This window comes from Catharus ustulatus, chromosome 21 (assembly GCF_009819885.2).
Source record: "Catharus ustulatus isolate bCatUst1 chromosome 21, bCatUst1.pri.v2, whole genome shotgun sequence".
NCBI classification, from domain to species: domain Eukaryota; kingdom Metazoa; phylum Chordata; class Aves; order Passeriformes; family Turdidae; genus Catharus; species Catharus ustulatus.
In genome coordinates this window covers 6,121,875-6,141,171 of record NC_046241.1, presented here as the reverse complement: position 1 = coordinate 6,141,171, position 19,297 = coordinate 6,121,875, and the positions used below count along the sequence as shown (strand labels likewise).

Below are 19,297 nucleotides of genomic sequence, written 5' to 3'. Positions count from 1 at the left end.
TGAAACTTCAACTCCTTAAACTGTCACTGAGCAGCACATCCAGCCCCCCCCAGGCTTTCTGAGGCACACTCAGGTGACATGGAGTTAATGGAAGGGCAGGTACCCTCTGATGGTTTAGTGGCCTCAGGCTCCTCTTGCTGCTGCCCAGGATCTGTCCCCACACACCTCTGGTCAGCAGGAAGTTTGGATTTTATTTTATATTTAATTTTTTAAATTTTTCTTCTTTCCCCACCCTGCTCCCTGGAGCTGTCAGCCCCTCTGACCAGGCAAGACAGGCCTTGTTGAATGCACATGGATTTATTGTACCACTTTCAGCACAAGGTCTAACACTGAAGCACAGGAGTGTCATTACAGTCTGTACAGCACCCTCTGAACACAGACAACACATGGGGACATGCAGCCCTGCAGGCTCTGCAGCAGGGCCCAGGGCTGCTGCACTGGGGAAGAGACAGCTTGGAACAATGAGAATCTCAACAGTGGCTCATTCTCTGACCTCCCCTAGGGTCTGGCTGGCCCTAAACAAGCATCCAGTGAACAGGATTGTAAAATTAACATGCTGAATCAATTATAGACAATTTTAAAGAAGTTGCTTTATGCAACAAACATTTGAACTAAAAAGAAAAAAAAGAAAAACATGAAAACCACATTTTTGTTCTCAAATTCTTCTACACCCCCTTCTCCTCTAAGTCAAGGAGCAGCCTTTCCCTCCCTCCCCATTTTCAGTGAGGAGCTCAGGAGGTCCCAGCTCCATGGCACTGTGGCATCACCCACCCAGTTTGGCTCTGTGGCCCTGGGAGGCAGCTCTGCCTCCATTAAACTGCACTCAAAGGCTTTCAAAGATTTGAACTCCTGCCTTGCTGCAAGATGAACAAAAAGCATGGTACGAATAGCCCTGCTGAGAAAAGTGGAGTTTGGCCTTTTTTGCCCTCATTGCTGTCTCTACTGCATGGCTGGCAGTAGATCTGGGAGCAAATCCATTAAATGAGCCACTGTACACACAAAGGACATCTGGAATGACCTCAGCACACAGGTGGGGGCTTGTTTGCAGAAAGAGCTCGTTCCTAAAAAGCTGCTTCACCAGCCTGGGCCCTGCTCAGCCCCAGGTGGGAACAAAGGGGCCCCTCCTCAGCTCCAGCTCCTTCCCAGCTGAGGGCAGACAGACACAGGCTCATGGCAGGGGCAGTCTGAGGAAGACTTTGGGAAGGAGGACTCACCTTCCAGCTTTGTTGTCCAAAAATGGGCTGAACACAGGAGATCAGACACAAGGAGAAAATAAAATTCTGCAGGACCATGAAGGTGTGGGTTTGGGACTGAAAGGAGAAGGGAATAGCTTCTTTCCAAATTTCTTAGTTGATTGCAACTGAATTTGCAAGAATTTTGTAAAGAGCAAAACTAGGAAACACAAAACCACAGGGAGACCTCATGGCTTTGCTCAGACTCAAAAACAAGTTTCTCTGGTTGCACCACTGCCCGCTGGAAACATAAATAATCTCTCATTATCTTTACATGTTTGAATTAAAAAGAGAAGTGCCAAAAGCAAAACCTGCAAAGGAGCAGAGCTCAGTGCAGAGGGGCCAAGCTGGGAGTGCTGGTTTGGTGGAAGCAAAGGAAAGGGAGAGAGCTCAGGTCAGGACAAGCCTGTGACTGTGGCTGCAGCCTCACACCACAGCTGAGGTGCAGAGCTTTGTCCAGTCTCTCCCAGCACCACCCCGTGCTCAGAGCCACATGAAAGGAGGAGGAGGAAGGCTGCCTGCCCCAGAGGGCTGGGGGAGCTGCACCACCTCGAGTCCCAGACAGTGGAGGGTTCCCAGCCTCCCGTCCCCACAGAGGTACCTGTGCCATCCCTGCCCTGCCCCAGCTGCACAGATCACACTGCTCGTGTCTCTGCTTCAATCTTCTGCTCCCCGTGGAGGTTTTCCAGCTCCTGCACCTGGGCCACGTTCTGTCTGATGGCAATCTCGGGCCCCCCTCCATACAGGGTGCTTAAATAAACCCAGGTCTCCTCGGAGATCTGCCCGTAGTCAGCACCTGCAAGGGGCAACAGCAGGGAAAGGTCAGGGCACCACAGCGCCAGGATTTCCCCTCCAAACACCTCCCCCCATGGCCCATCAGGAGGAGAGGCCCTGGTGGTCCTTCCACAAAGCCCCTGCAGTGCCACCTCCTGCTGGAAGCACCAGTGTGTTCTCCATTAATCCATGTCCACAAGCACCCCATCTACACATCTTTTAAATCCCTCCAGCACTGCCCTGGGCAGCCTGTTCCAAACCCTGACAGCCTTTTCCATATAAAAATGTTTCCCAATATCCAATCTAAACCCTGCCAGGCATAACGTTGTAACTTTGGAAGCTGGACCACAACAGATGGCGAGTGAAGACCACATCAAAAGCAACACAAGATCAAAGCTCCAGCACAAAGGGGAATGGTGGAAGGGGCCTGGGGAGCAGCAAGGCAGGAGCTGAGGGGCTGCAGAACCAACACAGCAGCAGGCTGGTCATGCAGGAGCTGCCACTGCTCACTGGGTAGAGAACTGTCATTCTCTGCAACACCATCTTGCTCTGTGACTTCACTGTGCACACCCAGATCCTGTGGAACAGTCTCCTTTGCCTTTTAGGAGCACCACAGGCAGCAAGCACCAGCCTTACCCTGCTTGACTTGCACGTGGCCTCCTGGTTTTGTGAGGGCAATCTTGGTGTTGTCAATTGGTCCAGGGGGCTCTGCAGGAGAACAAACATGTCAAAACCCATCTGATTTCCTCGCTGCTTCCAGATTCTTTCCTAACTTCTTCTCCTGGTCATCTCTGTCCTGCCCTGGGGACCTGCAGGCAGTCCCATGGCTGGTGTTTGAACCCTGCCCAGCCATGTCACCCCAGCCAGGGGCAGTGCTCAGTCAGAACCCAGCAATGGACTCGATTTCATTCCTGCTGTGCCCCTGCCAGCCCCCATGTCTGCTCCTTACCGTTATCCTTGCCCTTGACAAAGGCCTCCCACTCCCGGAACCACTGCATGCTGATACAGTAGATGACACTTGGAGACTCCTCTGCCTGGAAAGCCTTGTTCAGCTGGGAGAGCAGCAACAGAGATACAGGAAGGATTTAGTCACTGCTGAGATCTTGGGGGACCCCTTCCATTAACTGTAAGGCAGCCTTGCCCCTCTCCAGCAGAATCCCCTCCTCACACCCTGCTCCTGCTGCCCCTCTGCACTGGGGAACTCTCAGCCCATGCTGTAGCTCACATTCTGGAGAACAGGCAGGAGTTTTCCAGGTCTCCCTTTCCCAGCCTGCCCCCTGCCTTGCTCCCAGCTCTTCCCATGCCAACCTTGATGAAGGTGTCGATCTCGATCCTCCTGCGCTTGGCGAGCGCCTCGATCTCCACTTGGCAAATGGAGCACACGTACAGATGGTTCACAGCAGGGCCACCCCCAAACCTGGCCACAGGGAGAGCAGGGCAATGGAGAACTGCACCAGGGAGGAAACTTCCCAGCCCTGCATCCTATAGACAGGCATTTTTATACCACTCCAGACACTCCCAGGTGAGGGAGGTGCATAGATTTTTTTTTTTTTGTGGCTGCCTTTACTCAGCCACACTTTTGCTCTTCTGGCTTATCTCTTGCTGTCCTTTTGGGACAGGCACTGATACAGCTCATCCTGGCTTAGATCACTCTACAAATGCTGGCAGAAAGAATGGAATGGTGATATTCACCTGTTGTAGAGATATTCCCACACGTTTTGGGGCAGAATCACAACCAGGTCATCAATGTAGTGGTATTTATTTGGAGGGATCCCTGTGGAGGAAAGGCAAGTGGAAGAGTTAATCAGGGATCTCATTACTGCTGTGTACAACAGATACAAATACAAAGGCAGATTTTCCTTTCAGAGAACTCTGATTCCAGAATCTGCATCCTTTGCTAATGGAAGACAGTCGTAAGTTCATTAACTGTGGAGGTTTCTCAACCCATGGAGCCAATTTCTAATCAAGTGCTTCATTTGCAATTTAGAAGAGAGATTTGCAACCACTGAGTGCTCCCCTGCATCAGTGCACAGCTGATGAACCAGCAGCACAGTCAGATGTGCTATCAGCTCCCTTCTCCAAACAAACCCCGAGGGCCAGCCCTGCTGACAGGGTAACACAGATAAACCCTGCCCTATCTGCTTTCTACAGGTTTGTTTTCAAACACAGAACTGAAAAGTGTTGTTTCCCAGCACTAAACATCCCTCCAGGCCTCCAGCCAGCAGCACAATGGGTCATTGTCTCATCCCTCCCTGAGCAGGCTGGAGTTTCTGCCAAAGAGGATCCCAGTGCAGCTTTCCCATATCAGGACAGCAGCTGGAGCTTTTTCCTGCATTTGTTAATGCACCAGGAAGCATCAAAGGTGCTGCTCCCAGGTCCAGCAGCCTTACCTCCATGGGAGCACAGAAAGGTGTGGTTGGTGATGGGCCCAGGCTCAGCAAAGGTGTTGAATTTATTGAGCCATTCTCGAGAGATGTAGAACTGGAGCAAACTGTGCTCCTTCATGCTGGCCAGGGACACGACCTTCTGACGCTCCCGCACAGCCTCCTCACTGCTCTTCCTGCAGCAGGGAAAGGACAACTCCAGCTGTGAAATGCATTTCCAGGTGTTCTGTAGCTGAGGGGCTGAGGGCACAGCTCACCTGTAGAACAGCACATAGGCTTCTGCATTCTGCACCACGGTCTCGTGCACCTCGGTGACGTACTGGTCATCGAACTCGTACCACTGGCCATTGATCACGTTCTGGCAGTAGGCAATGTAGTGGCCACCTGGAACAGAAAGCACAGCACTGCTGGGATCTGCAGTGCAGACAGAAGGCAGGCCTGGGATAATGTCAGCAGCACAAACAGGATTAGCTGCTGGCACGGAACAGAGAGAGAGACAAAAAAAAAAAAGGATAATTCCTGTTGAGGCAAGCTTTGCTAGAGCAGCAGAGCCTGGCACTGTCACCCTGATTTGCCTTCCTTGGAAAAGCCTCTCAGCAAGACTGAACAGTGGGAAAGGGTTTGAGCCAAGCCTGTGGGGAGGCTGAAAGAGCTGCAGGGGATCTGTCAGCAGCTGCTCAGCTCATTTTCCAAAGGGCAGAGGCTGCTCAGGCTGAGAAGGGAGGGGGGCTCAGGCTGCCCCTCAGCCCAGCAGAGGTTTGGCTACTCCTGAGCACACCCTGCCCCACCCACCTCCTGCCATGCAGAGGGGGACTTACTGCCAGCCGTGCCGTGGTGACAGATGACTGACAGCAGGTCGTAGGTGGTGATCTGGGACACACACTCCTTGGCCAGGAAGGGCCTCAGATCCAGCCCCTCCAAGGGGAAGGACACGTGGCTGTTGATCTTGAAGGAATACATCACCTCGTGCCGGAAGCGCTTCAAGTGGATGCAGAGGATCTAAAAGGTCAAGGACAGAGGACACCAAAGGGCAGTTTTGACATGGGAGCTCTGGGAGCACAGCACTTCTCTGTGTGTCTGATCTGCCTGTTCCTTGTGAATCCTGCTGGCTCATCAGCTTAGACTGACAAAGTCTCTTCTGATCTAAACACAAGACTTTGCCACCAAAAAATCTGCTGGTTCTAAAAACCTGCTGGTTCTATTCTACCTCTGGCCTCCTGACCTCCTCAGTGGCTGCTAGAAGAGAATTAGTGAACAAGGTGCTTTTACCCACCTCTGGGAGCCGGAGGACTTTGCAGTACTTTACTCCATTCCGTAGCCTGAGGGAGGAAAAGAAATGAGCTGTGAGGACTCTCTACAGCAAAGGCATAGCTGGGTCCTGCTCACTTTGGAATCCAAGACAAATCCTGAATTCCAGCAGAATTGTCCAGGCAGAGGACACAGCAAAATATCTGACAGCAGTACAGAGAAATAAAACTCCAGAAATAAAACTCCAGAAATAAAAACTCCAGAAATGCAACACAAGACAGATATTGCCAACTTACTTCTTACACCGTTCACAGCTGTACATGTTGTCCCCTGCAGAGAGAGACAGAGACATTATGCAGCTGCTCAGAGTATACAAGGTTGACACAGCTACCTTTCCAGACAGTGCAGAGAAAGCAGATTAAGAACCTTTTGGGCAGGCCAGGATGAGATCAAAACTCCTCTCAATAAGTGTAGGCAAGAAAGGGATGCAGCCAATGAACAGGAAGGATGAGAAAGTGAAGAAACTGAGGAGCCACAGCACTAAACCAACCAACAGCTCTGCCTGCTTCCCACTGAGGACACTCTCACCCAGATTTCCCATCCCTGAGCAGGTAGAAAAGTTCCCTCCTGAACTGACATGTTGAGCTGCCAACTTTTGGCACTGCCAGTCTCTAATGACACACCAAGGCAGGATTTCTAGGAGATTTAATCTGCCTTCAAAGTGCAAATGGAATGTTCCTCCATGCTGTCAGATACCACAGAAAAAAAACTCACCCTTCAATTCATCTGCTGCAAAAAAGGCAGCAAGGCAATCCTCCAGTGTCACCACAGGACCCCAAAACCAGCTAGGGATACAGGACACCACAAATCTGCAGAGGAGAAGGGATTAAGAGTTATAAATAAAATAGCTGAATGCTTTGGCACACAAAACCCCAAGTGGATGATAAATTTCCTTCTAGCTGTAGATCCTAAGCTCATCCCACATCCCAGAGGAGCAGGGAAAGCAAAACTGCTCTCAGCTGTTTCTACTCAAACTGGAAATGATTTGGAAAACTACACCAGGAATTAATTTGCTCTGTAGGGCAAGTGTGAGGCAGCAGTGAGGGCTGATCAGCTGCACAAGGTGTGTGAGAGATCTAGAGGAGCAGTAACAACTGGTCCACAGGAAAAAGCTCAAAGCCCTGTGAGGTACCACATACTCCAAGGAATGGTTCCAACTGACATCCCAATGTTATCACCACTGGTTAGGGACAGCTGCCTCCCAGCACTGCAGGGCACATGCCAGAAAACAGAGGTCCTGCAAAGGAACACACCTCCGGATATACTCCATGATGAAAGCAATCCAGCCCTGGGAGGCATAATTGTCCCCACATGCCCCTGTCTTGGCTGGCACGTTTTGGTAGATGGCAGAGTGCAGCTTGGCCAAGTCCTCTTTCCCTGGGATTGGGAGTGACAGGTCCTGGAACGTCTCCACTGTTGTAGAAACCTGGAAATAACCAAGAGGAAGAGGTCTGGGTTTCCCATGTGTGTAATGGAGCTGGCACCTGACCTTCATCACCTTTTATACTGCTTGGATTCAGCCTAGGCTAGAAACCAGAGCTGGCAGCAGGAGCAACTCTCTGTGGCTAATTATTCTTCCTTGCTGTCAGCACTGACTTCTGCCATGGGTTTTGTAGCACTGGACTCAGTTTTCCAATGTGAATGTGATACTGCTGGGTGAACTCAGTAACACAGATCAGCAAACACACAAACACATCTCCTTGGCATGGCAGCTTCTCACACTCCCCTGCCATCACCTATCACCACCTTAGCAGGTGCTGCATCCCACAGGGCTTGGAAAGAGCAGCACCATTCCCTAGGAAGAGATCCACGTGCTGGGTGACTGGGAGGGCCCAGGACACTCACTCTGTCGCAGGTGAGGCACTGCACCAGGCTGAGGATGGAGCCGTCGAAGATGTCGGAAATCACACTGCGGTAACGGAGCTCCTTCTTCTTTTTCCCAGAAGCCTGCATCTGGGCTGGGAAACAAGGAATGGCCCTCTCAGTCTCACATCTCCAGAGTCACACAACCACATAAGAACACGGAACAAGCATTGTCCTGATGTTCAGACCCCATTCCAGGGACATGGTGAGGCAAGTTGTGAAGAGAGGACTCTACTGCTGTGTGTGGTATGAGGGAGAAGCAGCCAACTGAATCAACACCAGCCAGCTCTCAGGAGGCAGAAATTGTTGCACTGGAATTCCTGTTTCCAGCCTTTTACATGTTTAGAAGCCTGGCCCTGCCACACAGTCCCTGGTTTTCTGAGGTCTTGTGACATTTTGCTCCAAGATTTGCACTTCACTTCCTCTCCCCCTCACCTGCCTCTGTACTTTGTCCTATTTTTTTCCCCTCTGACATTTACCACGTGTTCCCCAAGTGTCCTGCACTGGAGGGAACTCTCCACAGCAGGACTGGCCAAATGCAAGGTTTTGTTCAACAACAAACCACGTCCCCACACACACGTGCAGGCAGACAGAGCAGTTTTCATGCAGCCAGAACATCTGCAGCTGTGCTGACCTCAGCCAAGGGGCTGAAGAAAGAATGTCCTCATGGAGCAGCTGGAGGGACAGTGGTACAAGCACAAGCCATTGTGTTTGCAGACTATGCAGCGTTAAGGGATTTTGATTTTCAATTTGTTCTGGGATGAAGGGACCAGTTTGATTACAACACAAGCCAGGTTCCATTCTGCAGCCTGACTGCAGGGACATCTGCAGCTCTAATTCCATTCCTGTGAGCCCAAGATGTCCAAGAGGCAGGAAGCTCTGTCAGTAACAGCATCTTACAGTTCTCTGCCCACATGCCATGAAATTCAAGTCTGGCAGACAAATGTTTATGTATCCACACACCCCTAAAGGGACAGAGCTTGTGCCTGGAACTTCAGAGCCTTTTTATTAATGACAAACACAGCACACAGATGGATCATTTCAGGCTCCAGTATAAGAACACACTGGAACATCACTGCTCCCAGAGCTTGACTTTATCTGCAGGTTTAGTCTTTGCCAGATACTATTTTAGAATGCTCTGATGTCCAGGGGAACCAGCACTTCTTACATCTGTTAATCAAAAATCATGACGGATTCCTTCTCTCCCCTCCCTCCTTTTCCCCCCAGCAACCCATCCTTGCAGTACCTTTCTTGAGCACGTAGGAAGGTCCAAGCCTGGCAGGACTGGAGCGGGGAGGGCTGCTGGAGAGCTTGGAGTGCATTTCATGATGGACTGGACTGCAGGGGCGTGAGGAGCAGCGCACATAGGCATCATTGTCAGGTTCTGTTTGGGAAAATGGGGAGGGAAAAGGACACTGGTGAAAACCTGTTATGAAAGGCAACTCCACTGCAATCTGTGTCAGCCTAGCTCTGTGTTCCAGCACAGAATCTTTCCCAAAGGTGCAGCTCAGTGCCCATTAACTGTCCTGCTTGCACAGGCTGGCACAGCTCCCTCAGTCACACAGTGCATATGGAGCTGTACCTAACAGCTAATAATGACACACTAAAAAACCCCAAGAAACAACCTGCCATTTTTTCACACTTATGACTAATTAGTTTTTGCAGCTTGCTCTTGTAGCCCTAAACCACACAGACAGCATTGCTGCCTTCAGTGCCAGCTGGCAGAGTAAGACTCTTACATAAAGAAGCGTTGAAAGATCGGATATGTTCAGCTTGAGGTGACTCCACACTGCTGCTCTTTTCTTCTCCCTGAGACACAGAAATGCTCAAACCATGCCTCTCCCTTTTCTCTCCCCAAGGTCCACAGTCCAACATTAACAAATACCTTCTGCCATGCCTTTTCCACAGCTAACATTTCCTCAGCCTATCAAATCAGGAGACATACACCTACCAAACCTTTTTTCTTAAAAGGCATCAATACAGAGTTTGCAGGCTTGGCAGAGGCAGCTCTCACTGCTGTGCCTTTACTCAGCTCACAGCCTGGCTAAGCACTTCTCTGGCTCACCAAGTACACTTCCTTACAGAAGCAATTGTACACAAAGGTAGGGACTGAGGAGAACCTTAGATGCAAAATCTTTTGAACCAAAAAGAAGGAACAATCACATTATGTGTTTGCCACTGCACTGCACCACAGAGCCTGTGAGGGATGGTAACACATCCTCCTGGAAATATCCTGACTGGAAAAGGGTATACCTGGTGTCCTACATGGGCTGGCAGGACAGGGAGCTGGCAGCATCTCAGGTGAGGCTCTGCCATCGACTGGCATCATTGTAGTGTCAACATCTGCATCCTCATCCACCTGCTCCGAGTTGCTGCGCCGATGGCCGCAGGAGAACTTTCTGTCCTTCATCCTCTCCTTCTCTGAGATCCCTCTCCCTGCTTCATCCTGGATCAGCAGCTCTGTCTCTGCCAGGGAGCTGCTGCCCATGCTCCCTGAGGTCCGACTCTGGCTCTCCCCTTCACCCCTGTCACTGCTGGAGTCACAGGACAGGAACTCGTCCTCCGAAGGGCTTCGGTCGCCCTCGCGCTTGTCCTCCTGGTCACTGGTGTCCAAATCCCTCGTCTCTGCAACCACTGGTTCCTTCAGTTCTTCATGGAGCTGATCCATCAGGCACCGCAGGAACTCCTGGGTGTCCTGGAAACCAAGATTCCATGTCAGTATCCAGCCAGAAATGGGGCAAAAAGAGGAGATGGCTCCACTCACAGCCAATTCCAAGAGTGCCCACAAAGGCGAGCCTGCAGCACACAGACCCAGCTAAAACAGGGCCATGCACCAAAGGGCCTGCCTGTTACACAAATGCTTTAACTCCTAAATAATTAAAGGCCAAATTTTTTTAATCTGAGTATCTTCAGCTGAAAGACTTTGAAAAGCCAGAGAGCAGCTGCAGAAGGCAAACCAGGAGTGCATTTATCAGGGGGGTGCCACAGGTAATATGGAAAAAGCAAGGAGGAACCTGATGAAAACAGCAGCCCTGGAGAACAGACCCTACCCACAAACACATCCTAGGAACACTGACTTCTGCTCATGGCAAGACACCTCTTAGAGAAGGCAGATTAAAATCTTTAATAAACAGAAACCCAAAGCTACACAGTCTAGGTGCAAGCTCCTACATTCATAATACATGGAAAAAGAGCTGATACATTGGCTTCAAAGGAGCTGCTGGAAAGCAAGCTGGTATTTTGACAACTGCAAGAAAGTTAATTACGAGGTTTCAGTTGTTTTATGAAGTTTGGCTTTTAGCCTGCCCTGCCTACCTTTCAAATTTATCTCTTCAGATCAGAGTTTTTCAATCCAACGTATTCACATCAAAGACAAATATAGAAGTTCTTTCATTAATCGTTATTTTTATTCTTTGTTTTGATTTCTTGTCACTATCACAGTTTTGATGCACTGTCACTTCTCTAGTAAATTTTCTAATCATAGTTCGTTGCTTACCTTTTTTTATAAAGAACAAACAGAAGAGCTATGCTGATGGACTTCAAAGGGAAAAAATGGATACTACCTTTAAATAAGACTTAGTTTTGCTGTAATTCCCCAGAAAAAGAATATAGAACATTCATGTCTTTGACTTTTTCGTGCAGATTTATCCAGGTTCCTCAGCTCTGACATGAACAAATAATATCAAACTCTTATAGAGGAGATATCAATAGATCTCAAAGCTGTTTATAAAGGATTTGACCGCCATAATTTCAGAGGTGAGCAAGCTGACACGAGAAAATGAATCCATTTGGTACCAACAAGGCAGAGGCAAGCCTGGGAAAGAAACCACATCCAAATCCCACCCAAGTGCTCTACCAGATCACTGGTATTGATACACAAAGGACACCACCCCTGAGCTCAAGCTTTTCCTTCTGAAAACAGCATCATCACTGCAAGGATTAAATTCCCACCATCTCTGGAATAATGGCACGGGTTTTTTCAGGCCCCACCTGCTGTGCATAGCCTCGGAACATGGGATTGACAAGCTTGATTCCATGGGATAGACTGCTTGGAACAACATAACTCGGGCTGGTTACACATGGAAAAAGAAAAAAGAAGTCAGTTTGCTTATCAGGCCTGGAGCCAGTTTGCCTAACAGGCCATAACAGAGGGTGTGGTGTGCAGTTATGATAATTATGCATCTGCAAAGCCCGGGCAGAGATTTCTGCATGAGCTGAGTGACAAACACACCAAGAGACAGAAAACACCTTGCAGACATTTCAGTCTGTCTTTCCAGAGAGACCCTGCCCCAAAACACATTTCACTTACAGCTCTGTCACACTCTGAGTGTGGAAAGTGACTCTTTCTAGAGCAGAGTTTAGCAATTAGTTACTCTGTTTGATTTTCCAGCATCATGTCTGTCTCAAAAGCTGGGCAGGCTGACCACCCAGTGAATGAGGTAAATCCAATCAATGTTAAAATGTCATGCTACTGCTTCAAAGCCTCCACAGCTCACCTTGTTCCACAGCTTACTTATTCCTTGTTAATAATGAACCTGAGGCAACATGCAATGCCATTTAAATTCCTGTTTTAATGGGGATTAATTTATTGCACAGACATCTTAAGATTTATACAGAATTATGTAATTTTGCAGTGTCCTTTGAACTGGTCTAGAATTTGAACTGATAGCAAACATTTCCTAAAATGTCACCTGCATTTTCCACTCTATTCACTAAAAATCTCTGTATCATTTTTTCCATCCAAATCATCAATTCCTCTGCTAATCAAGAGCAGTGCAATTAAGTGCTGGCCACTGAAGTCTATGTAAAATACTTGGAGATAGCCCCAAGTATTCCCTTACTCCATCATTTTTTCTTCATTGCCAACAGGGGAACTGTATTTTTAAAAAACTCTTCCTTTTAAAAATTGTAATATTAAGAATGTGCCCATTTCATCACCAGCAGCAGGACTTGGGATCTCCTGGATCCCAGGGAATCCTCACATCCCCATCCACACAGGGGGAGAAATCACTGCCTCACACAATGCACTCGTCCCTGAGGATCAGGTTTCCTCTCTGCTGATGCCAGACCTCAGAACTAACACACCTCTGCACCCTGGCCAGGTTAGATCAGGGGTCACCACGCACCGTTTCTTGTGCCAAACCTCAGACACCAACTTCTGGTAACTCTTGCACAGGGCAGGTTTCTTATCCGTACGGACCAGTCCACCACATTCCAGGAAAAACTGTGTCAGAGGTGGGCTACAAGAGAAGGAAAAAGAGAACAATTCAGCCCACAGAAATTTCTCCTCTGCTTCTATTTATTTATCAAAACTTCATGCAGGCCTTATCAAAAGCATGCTTAAGGTACTGATTTGAAACCAAGGGAAGAAGTGATTCCAGATGCGGATGTGACTCCTCACTTGGATCAAGAGAAAAAGGCTGATCTGAACCTGTTCTCAGCACAGAAAAGATCCTGGAATTGGTTTTCAGCAAGATGGATAGAGAATATTTTAGGATATAGGTTATTAGAATGACATCAGTGGGGAGAACAAAGAGATGTGACATGGCTTCCTCTGGGATAAATGATTTCTGTTGCAACAGAAATGAAATTTTATTTCAAGCATTCATCTAAACATGAGTCTTGTAGATAGCCATGAGCTGGCTGCTCCCTCAATTTCCTACTGTAACACTTTTGTTGCCCATATAAAAAACTATTTTTTTCTGTCCCAGCCTGGCTAATCTCTCTTTGCAAGACTCATGAAGGTTTCAGATCAGAGGTGACACTTTTGGTATTCAGGGAAGTCAGTTAAGACTCTCCACAGCAGGAGAAATAATACTGAAATCTACAGTATTTAATACTGAAATATATACAGCATTTAATACTGAAAGCCCTAATACCTACCAGTTTGAGAGAGCCTGAAGTGCTGCATTCATGTAGCAGGAGTTCCCAAGATTTTTCATTCCAGTAAGGCCTACAGCACAAACAAGAGAGGGATGAATCACTTTCCAGATGTGCTGCTTTCTATATTCCTCCCCAAGGAGAGGGAATCCAGCCCTTTCTAGGCAGTCTCCACATTCTGCTGCCAGCAACCCTCTCAGTGCAGGTCCTACAGACTGCAGAGTTGCCCTGCCAGCTCTTTCATCAACTCAATGCAAAGTTACCTCTTGGTTTCAAATCATCATCCTCTGATTCAGATTCGCCTTCATCAGCCACTGCAATCGGAACAGCTTTCAGAGGGTGAGCAGGCAAAGGAGAATCCTAGATTAAAGACAGAGAAATAAGTATCAGTCACAGGCCTGCTTTGAAAGATGAGCTGTGAGAGATATTATCTCTGATATAAATCAAGCCAGCCTTCAAGAAAAGTAGAAGAAGAAAGAACAGGTTGCACTGTCTACCCTTCTCTCTGAGGCAGCAGGGAGTGGAAATAGTGTCATTACTGCTTCCAGTACACATGATAAGAAATATCAGGAATGATAAGCAGTGTCACAAGTACATGGTGTTTCTGGTCTGACTGCTGAAATTTCCACGGGCCACGCATTGGAAATGAAAATGTGACAAACAGGTTCTTCTCCCATGTAGATACCCCACTAGAAAGGTTAAAAATTAAGTCAGAATGGATATTTAAGTCATGGAATCATAGCATCATGGAATGGTTTGAGTTGGAAGGGACTGCAAAGGTGATCTAGTTCCCACCCCTAAGCCATCTGTCTTTTTGCTGGGAGATCCTGTAAGTCAGGACTAGTGGTCCTCTGGCTACAGGCAGCCACTTCCAGTGAAGATTTCCCCATCACAGCAAACACTGCAACATTTACACAGGCAAACCAAACCTTGCCAAGCACTCAGCACTGTGTGCCACAGACCCACCTGCTCAGGGAACTTGATGGGGGGTGAGGGCGGGTGAGCGGCCAGGCGCTGCTCCAGGAACACCTCCTTCTCACAGGCATAGCACCACACACGGAACGTGGTCAGGTTCACTGTCAGGTTGTGCTTCTTGGCCTGTAAATGCAAAATGAAACAACACATCTCCTCCACAGATGGCCTGTGCTGGAGCACAGGACTAGCAGAAGATGGAACAGGGAAAATCCAATTCTGTTTAAATGTGGGGAACTGAGAAAAGCTCACCTGTGCATGAAGTGTGCTGTGGTCAGCAAAGGACTCCCCACAACCAACGTAAGGACAACCAATCTAGAGAGGGGAAAGAGCCAAAGCACAATGGGCACATCAAGTTAGACTTCAGAAAACAGTCTGCAACTCCAGTCCCAGCAGCAGCAGCAACTTCACAATGATCTTGCCAGTTTTCTAAACTGTTTTTTATTCAGGGCCCAGAACAATATGGAAATTTAGAATTGATGGAAATTTAGAAGTGATTTAAGAAAGAAAACCTGGAGCCAGGTTTGCACCCAGGCAGAGTCTCTGTTCCAAGGCCTTTGCTCCATCTGAGCAGTCCCAAGCCTGGGCATTCCAGTGTAAAAATGAACAGTCCCTGCCTGCCTGCATGTCCCATGGTATTCCCTCCTCCTCACTGACACTTCTAAGGTGTCACCCTGCAGCACCTCCACAGGCAACCCCAGCCAACAACCAACACTGGGGAATGGATTCATTCCTAGGGGACACAGCAAGGACAATCTCCCACAAGGAGTGAACTGTTACATCTTGTCAGACTGTGACAGTGTTAGCCCTTCACCTAGAGAGTCTCCTCCTTGGAATCCATCAAAAAACAGGGAACAGTTCTACTGTGAACCCTTCTTTGCTCCCCACTCTTTTTTTCAGTGTAAAGTGAAGTCCCACCACATCATGCACACAAACAAGCCATTTTTACCTGAAGACAAGCCCAGAGGTTTGGTCCCACAGCTCCACAAGACTGGCAAGTTCCCTGCACATTCATAAGAAAAAGAAGGTTTGTTTGCTTGGTTGGTTTTCAAGTAACCAAGTCCTTGTAGAGTGAGAAACTTCTCTATAAAACAGCCCAACCATCAGCTCATAGCATTTCATTCCTTAACACCACACTTCCAATCAAATACACAATTGCATCACTTCAGCTAAGTGACAAATTCAATCAGGATAAAATGAGAATGAGAAATTTGTGGGGTCACAAAGGGTAATTCTATGGGACATGTGAGTAGATCAGTGGGGGAAGGAGAGTTTCTCTCTGGAGATAAGGCAGCATTTTCTTCAAAAAGCAAACATGCAAATCCATGCACAACAGCTGAGAGGGAAAGGACTGAGAGCCACAACCCTGTACCTTGGATTTGAGCAGAAGATCATCCCTGGTCACTTCTCCTATGGAATCCAGGTGAGGACAGATGTCCCTTGTGTCCCCCATTTTCACCAACACTCATGGGAGGAGGGTTTCCTAGGACAAAAAAGGATGGTTCCTTTCACTACATGTCAGATTTGCTCTCGTGATTGTAAGAAGATACCCGGGCATGTTTTGCATATTAGAGTTCCATATCTATCTTTAAAGTTCAGAGATTGAAACAAAAGCAAACCTGGAGCCCCACAGGCTGGCACAGTCTGGCCCCACTGCTGAGTGGCTGCACTGAGATATTGCAGGGAAGGAGCAAAGCCATGGGGAGGAGAGAGAAACTAATAAAGCTAATAATCCATATCATGGAATGTGCTGTCAGAAATGCTGGGCACACAGGCACAGCTTCAGCTGCAAAGATATAAATCTAATTAGCTCATTTGCATGAAACTGATGAAAAGTGAAAGATGCTGCAGCCTGTGACACCAATACTTAGGCTGTGGTGTCTGTGAGCTTCATGCACCCAACTGTGCTGATCTGAATCTAACATTTCAATGTTACATTACTTCATCAAACATTAAAAATATGATTAGTTCTAAATGAAGCTGGCCAAGAGGGAAATAGACTTAAATGAACTGTAACACTGATAAGCAGGCTTCAGTCTCTGAGGAATTTACCATTTCATGGGTAGATTTTCAACAGTATGAGCCACATAACTCAAAGTCTGTGTAAAACATAACAACATACTGTTCCACCCAGCTCATACATCCAAGAACCACAAGAACAGATGATTTCACAGCTTATGAACACAATAAACACTTTTATGGTGGTCCATAGATATGTAAAAGCCTTTAAACATGTCTCAGTAACATGCAGCTATAAAAAAAAAAGTCTGTGTTCCTTAAGCACAGTTCAAATAACCTTGCTCATGGCTGTTAAAAAAAAAAAGAAAAGAAGATAAGTGATATTAATAGCACAGACAAGGATCCAAAATATTACAGTTGGCTGGAAATGAAGCAGATGTGAAGAGCCCACATCACTGCAACAAAGAAATGGAAAAATCTGATGAACTTGATGTTAATGACTCCAGCAGCAGCATGGCTGCTACACTCTGCTTTTTTCACATTTTGAAGACATTTGAAACAGTTCCCAGTGTTATCTGGTCTGAATCACTGACAGTAGGGACAAAAGAAAAAAAATTATATATTAGTAGGCCATGTAAGTAACACTTATCTTGGGAGTGGAAAAGCTTGCCTAGCACCTTGTCTTGGCAGAAGATAAACCTCAAGGATAATTTTATAATGTTTTCCCAGCACTCTTTAGAACTGAATAACTGATGGGAGGAGCAAAGGGAGAAGAAATCATATGTTCATGGTAGCAAACACAACAGGGGTGCTGACCTGGATCTCAGTAACCTGTGAAGAGAATTTCAGAGATTACAGAGCAATTTCATGCAACTTCACAGAGAAGGAACACAGCATCACGTAACAGATGTTGATTTAAAAGACAAATGACAAGAGCACAGTAGCTTGGACTAACACATAAAACTGGGACATTTCTGGCTCTGAGTCCCTTCACCAAAACAGATCCCTTTCCCCAAATCCATCAGCTGGTCCAATTAAAAAGTATCAATGCTACATTTGCTATTTCACCATCCCCAATTTCTTATCTCTCTCCAGAAAATCTAATAAAGAAAATACTGTATTAAAATTAATTCCAGACCCCATATCTTCACCAGCTTAAGTTAACTGAGAACTGTTTTTGCAGCACACTTTGTTAACTAGAGTATTCTGGATGTGGATGTTTTCAGTGCATTCTGTGGGACCACCTCTCTCCACAAAATTAAAACCATGTCTTTAGACTTTGCAGCACTGGGGTGCTGATCTTCCCACACAGGGCTTGCCTTTCTGAGCAACACAAGGAAAATCTCATTTTTGCCTCTCAGCCCTGACCACACACACCAGAAAAAGGTTCATGACTGTTCAGAAGGAAATATTCAACCTCTGTTTTCTGCCTTCCCATGACTCTGCCCTAAGAGCTACAGCTGGCACACACAGCTCTAACTCTGCTCAGAAAACCAGGAATTTCAGAAAAGCACTGCCACAGAGCTGAACTGTGCTTGTCAAAACGTACTGGGTATGATGGGAAAAGAAGTTACCCTAAAACAAGTCCTTCAGCTTGTCTTTGTCGAGCACCGCTGAGGGAGAACAGCACCCAAGCATGTCAGAACAATTCCTCTGTAACTGCAACCTACTTTCAGTCGCTTCAGCTGCTGCCAAACCCAGCGACTCTGCCTTCTACAGGAACACGTTTCTAGGTTTCTGTTGGTTGTTTTTCCTAAAACAGCTGTGTGTTTTTGTAGCAAAGCTAGAGCCAGCTGTCAAGAGTTTCACAACCATGCAAGCTGACATTCTTCGGAGCAGCTGCACAAATAAAAGAAATCTTTGCACTGCTCATCCACAACACAACTACCAGGTCTGGTCTTGCATAACCTACCAGGAGAAAGAATTATCTGCACTTGTGCTCCGAGACATTTTATACTTTTAATACTGAAGAAAGAAATATTTACTGAACTGCCCTACTGACAAGGCAGAAGCAGAAAGCAGGTGCTCCTGGCTCGCAGCTGCATCAGTTCAGGGAAAAGGAGGAGGTTTATGTGCAACACGCAAAGGAGAGCAGCTCTGAACGCTGATTTATTATGGGAGGTCACGACACAACGACTCACCTAGAGATTTAGCTTTCAGGTAAAAAACACCTACGGGAAATCCCCCCTTGCCCGCTATGTCGCTGCTCAAGCGCAGCAGACCCCAAAACACAAGTCCTCTCCTGACAAGTGCTACAGCTGCCGGACACGAGCGAGGCTGAGCAGCAGCAGCCCAAAGCCGCAAGGTCCCGCTCCGGGGTGGGCAGCAGCCCTGGGGGTGCAGGGCAGGGTCCGGGCCGGAGTCCCCGCGGCCGCCGCTGCTGCTGCATCATCCCCGGCGCGGCCCGGCCGCCCTCCCTCCGCACAGCCCCGGCCGCGGCCCCGCCGCCCCGGCCCTCGCTCACCTGCGGGATGCCCGGGCCGTCACCGCCCCCGCCCCAGGCCGGGCCGCCGGGAAGGGCCGCGGGCCCCGAGCAGCGAGGGAAGCGGCGGAGGAGCGGCCGGTGCCGAGCAGGCCGGGGGAGGAGCGGGGGCCGGGCCCGGCGGGGCGGGGCGGGGAGGCTCCGAGCGGAGGAGGCGGTGGCGGCGCTGACCCCGCGGGGTCCCGGGGCCGGGCCCCAGCGCTCTCCGGAGCAGTCGGGGCTCAGCCCCCACGGCGGGTGCTGCAGGGGCGAGCCCCGGCTTATTCAGCCGGGGAACCAGCGGTGCGGCTCGGGTGAAGGAGCCACGTCCCGCTCCGAGGGCTGGGCTGTAAACCCGGCCGTGGGACCGACGCTCCCCACGGCGCCTTCTCTCCACGGCGTCCCTGACAGGCACCGGCCACCGGCGGGGGCTGCACTGCCGGGATTGCGAGATATGGAACCAC

The 19,297-nt window shown here is 48.5% G+C and overlaps 1 protein-coding gene across 2 annotated transcripts; it reads right to left on the bottom strand.

Moving 5' to 3' along the window:
• Positions 1-277: 277 nt before the first annotated feature.
• USP20 (ubiquitin specific peptidase 20) lies at positions 278-18,935 on the bottom strand. Of its 2 annotated transcripts, XM_033077228.1 has the most exons (25): positions 18,837-18,886; positions 17,189-17,203; positions 15,786-15,896; positions 15,363-15,416; positions 14,666-14,728; positions 14,408-14,539; positions 13,705-13,801; positions 13,445-13,514; positions 12,688-12,801; positions 11,552-11,630; positions 9,815-10,256; positions 8,808-8,945; positions 7,544-7,656; positions 6,952-7,124; positions 6,413-6,507; positions 5,935-5,968; positions 5,664-5,709; positions 5,209-5,389; positions 4,648-4,774; positions 4,397-4,566; positions 3,699-3,780; positions 3,315-3,423; positions 2,956-3,058; positions 2,643-2,714; positions 278-2,028 (listed from the first exon to the last, which is right to left on the bottom strand). In XM_033077228.1, the coding sequence occupies exons 3-25, from the start codon at positions 15,864-15,866 to the stop codon at positions 1,868-1,870; spliced, it is 2,736 nt and encodes a 911-aa protein (XP_032933119.1). In that variant the 5' UTR covers positions 15,867-15,896; positions 17,189-17,203; positions 18,837-18,886; the 3' UTR covers positions 278-1,867. The 2 variants fall into 2 exon arrangements, with proteins under 2 accessions (XP_032933119.1, XP_032933118.1); XM_033077227.1 differs by lacking the exon at positions 17,189-17,203 and having other exon boundaries at positions 18,837-18,935.
• Between the last annotated feature and the right edge of the window lie 362 nt (positions 18,936-19,297).

Coding starts and splice junctions, on each gene's coding strand:
- USP20 (XM_033077227.1), bottom strand. CDS start 15,866: ATGGGGGACACAAGGGACATCTGTCCTCACCTGGATTCCATAGGAGAA. Junction 12,802..13,444: donor CTTCAGGCTCTCTCAAACTG/GTAGGTATTAGG, acceptor CTTCTCTTGTAG/CCCACCTCTGACACAGTTTT. Junction 3,424..3,698: donor TGGGAATATCTCTACAACAG/GTGAATATCACC, acceptor CCCTGTGGCCAG/GTTTGGGGGTGGCCCTGCTG.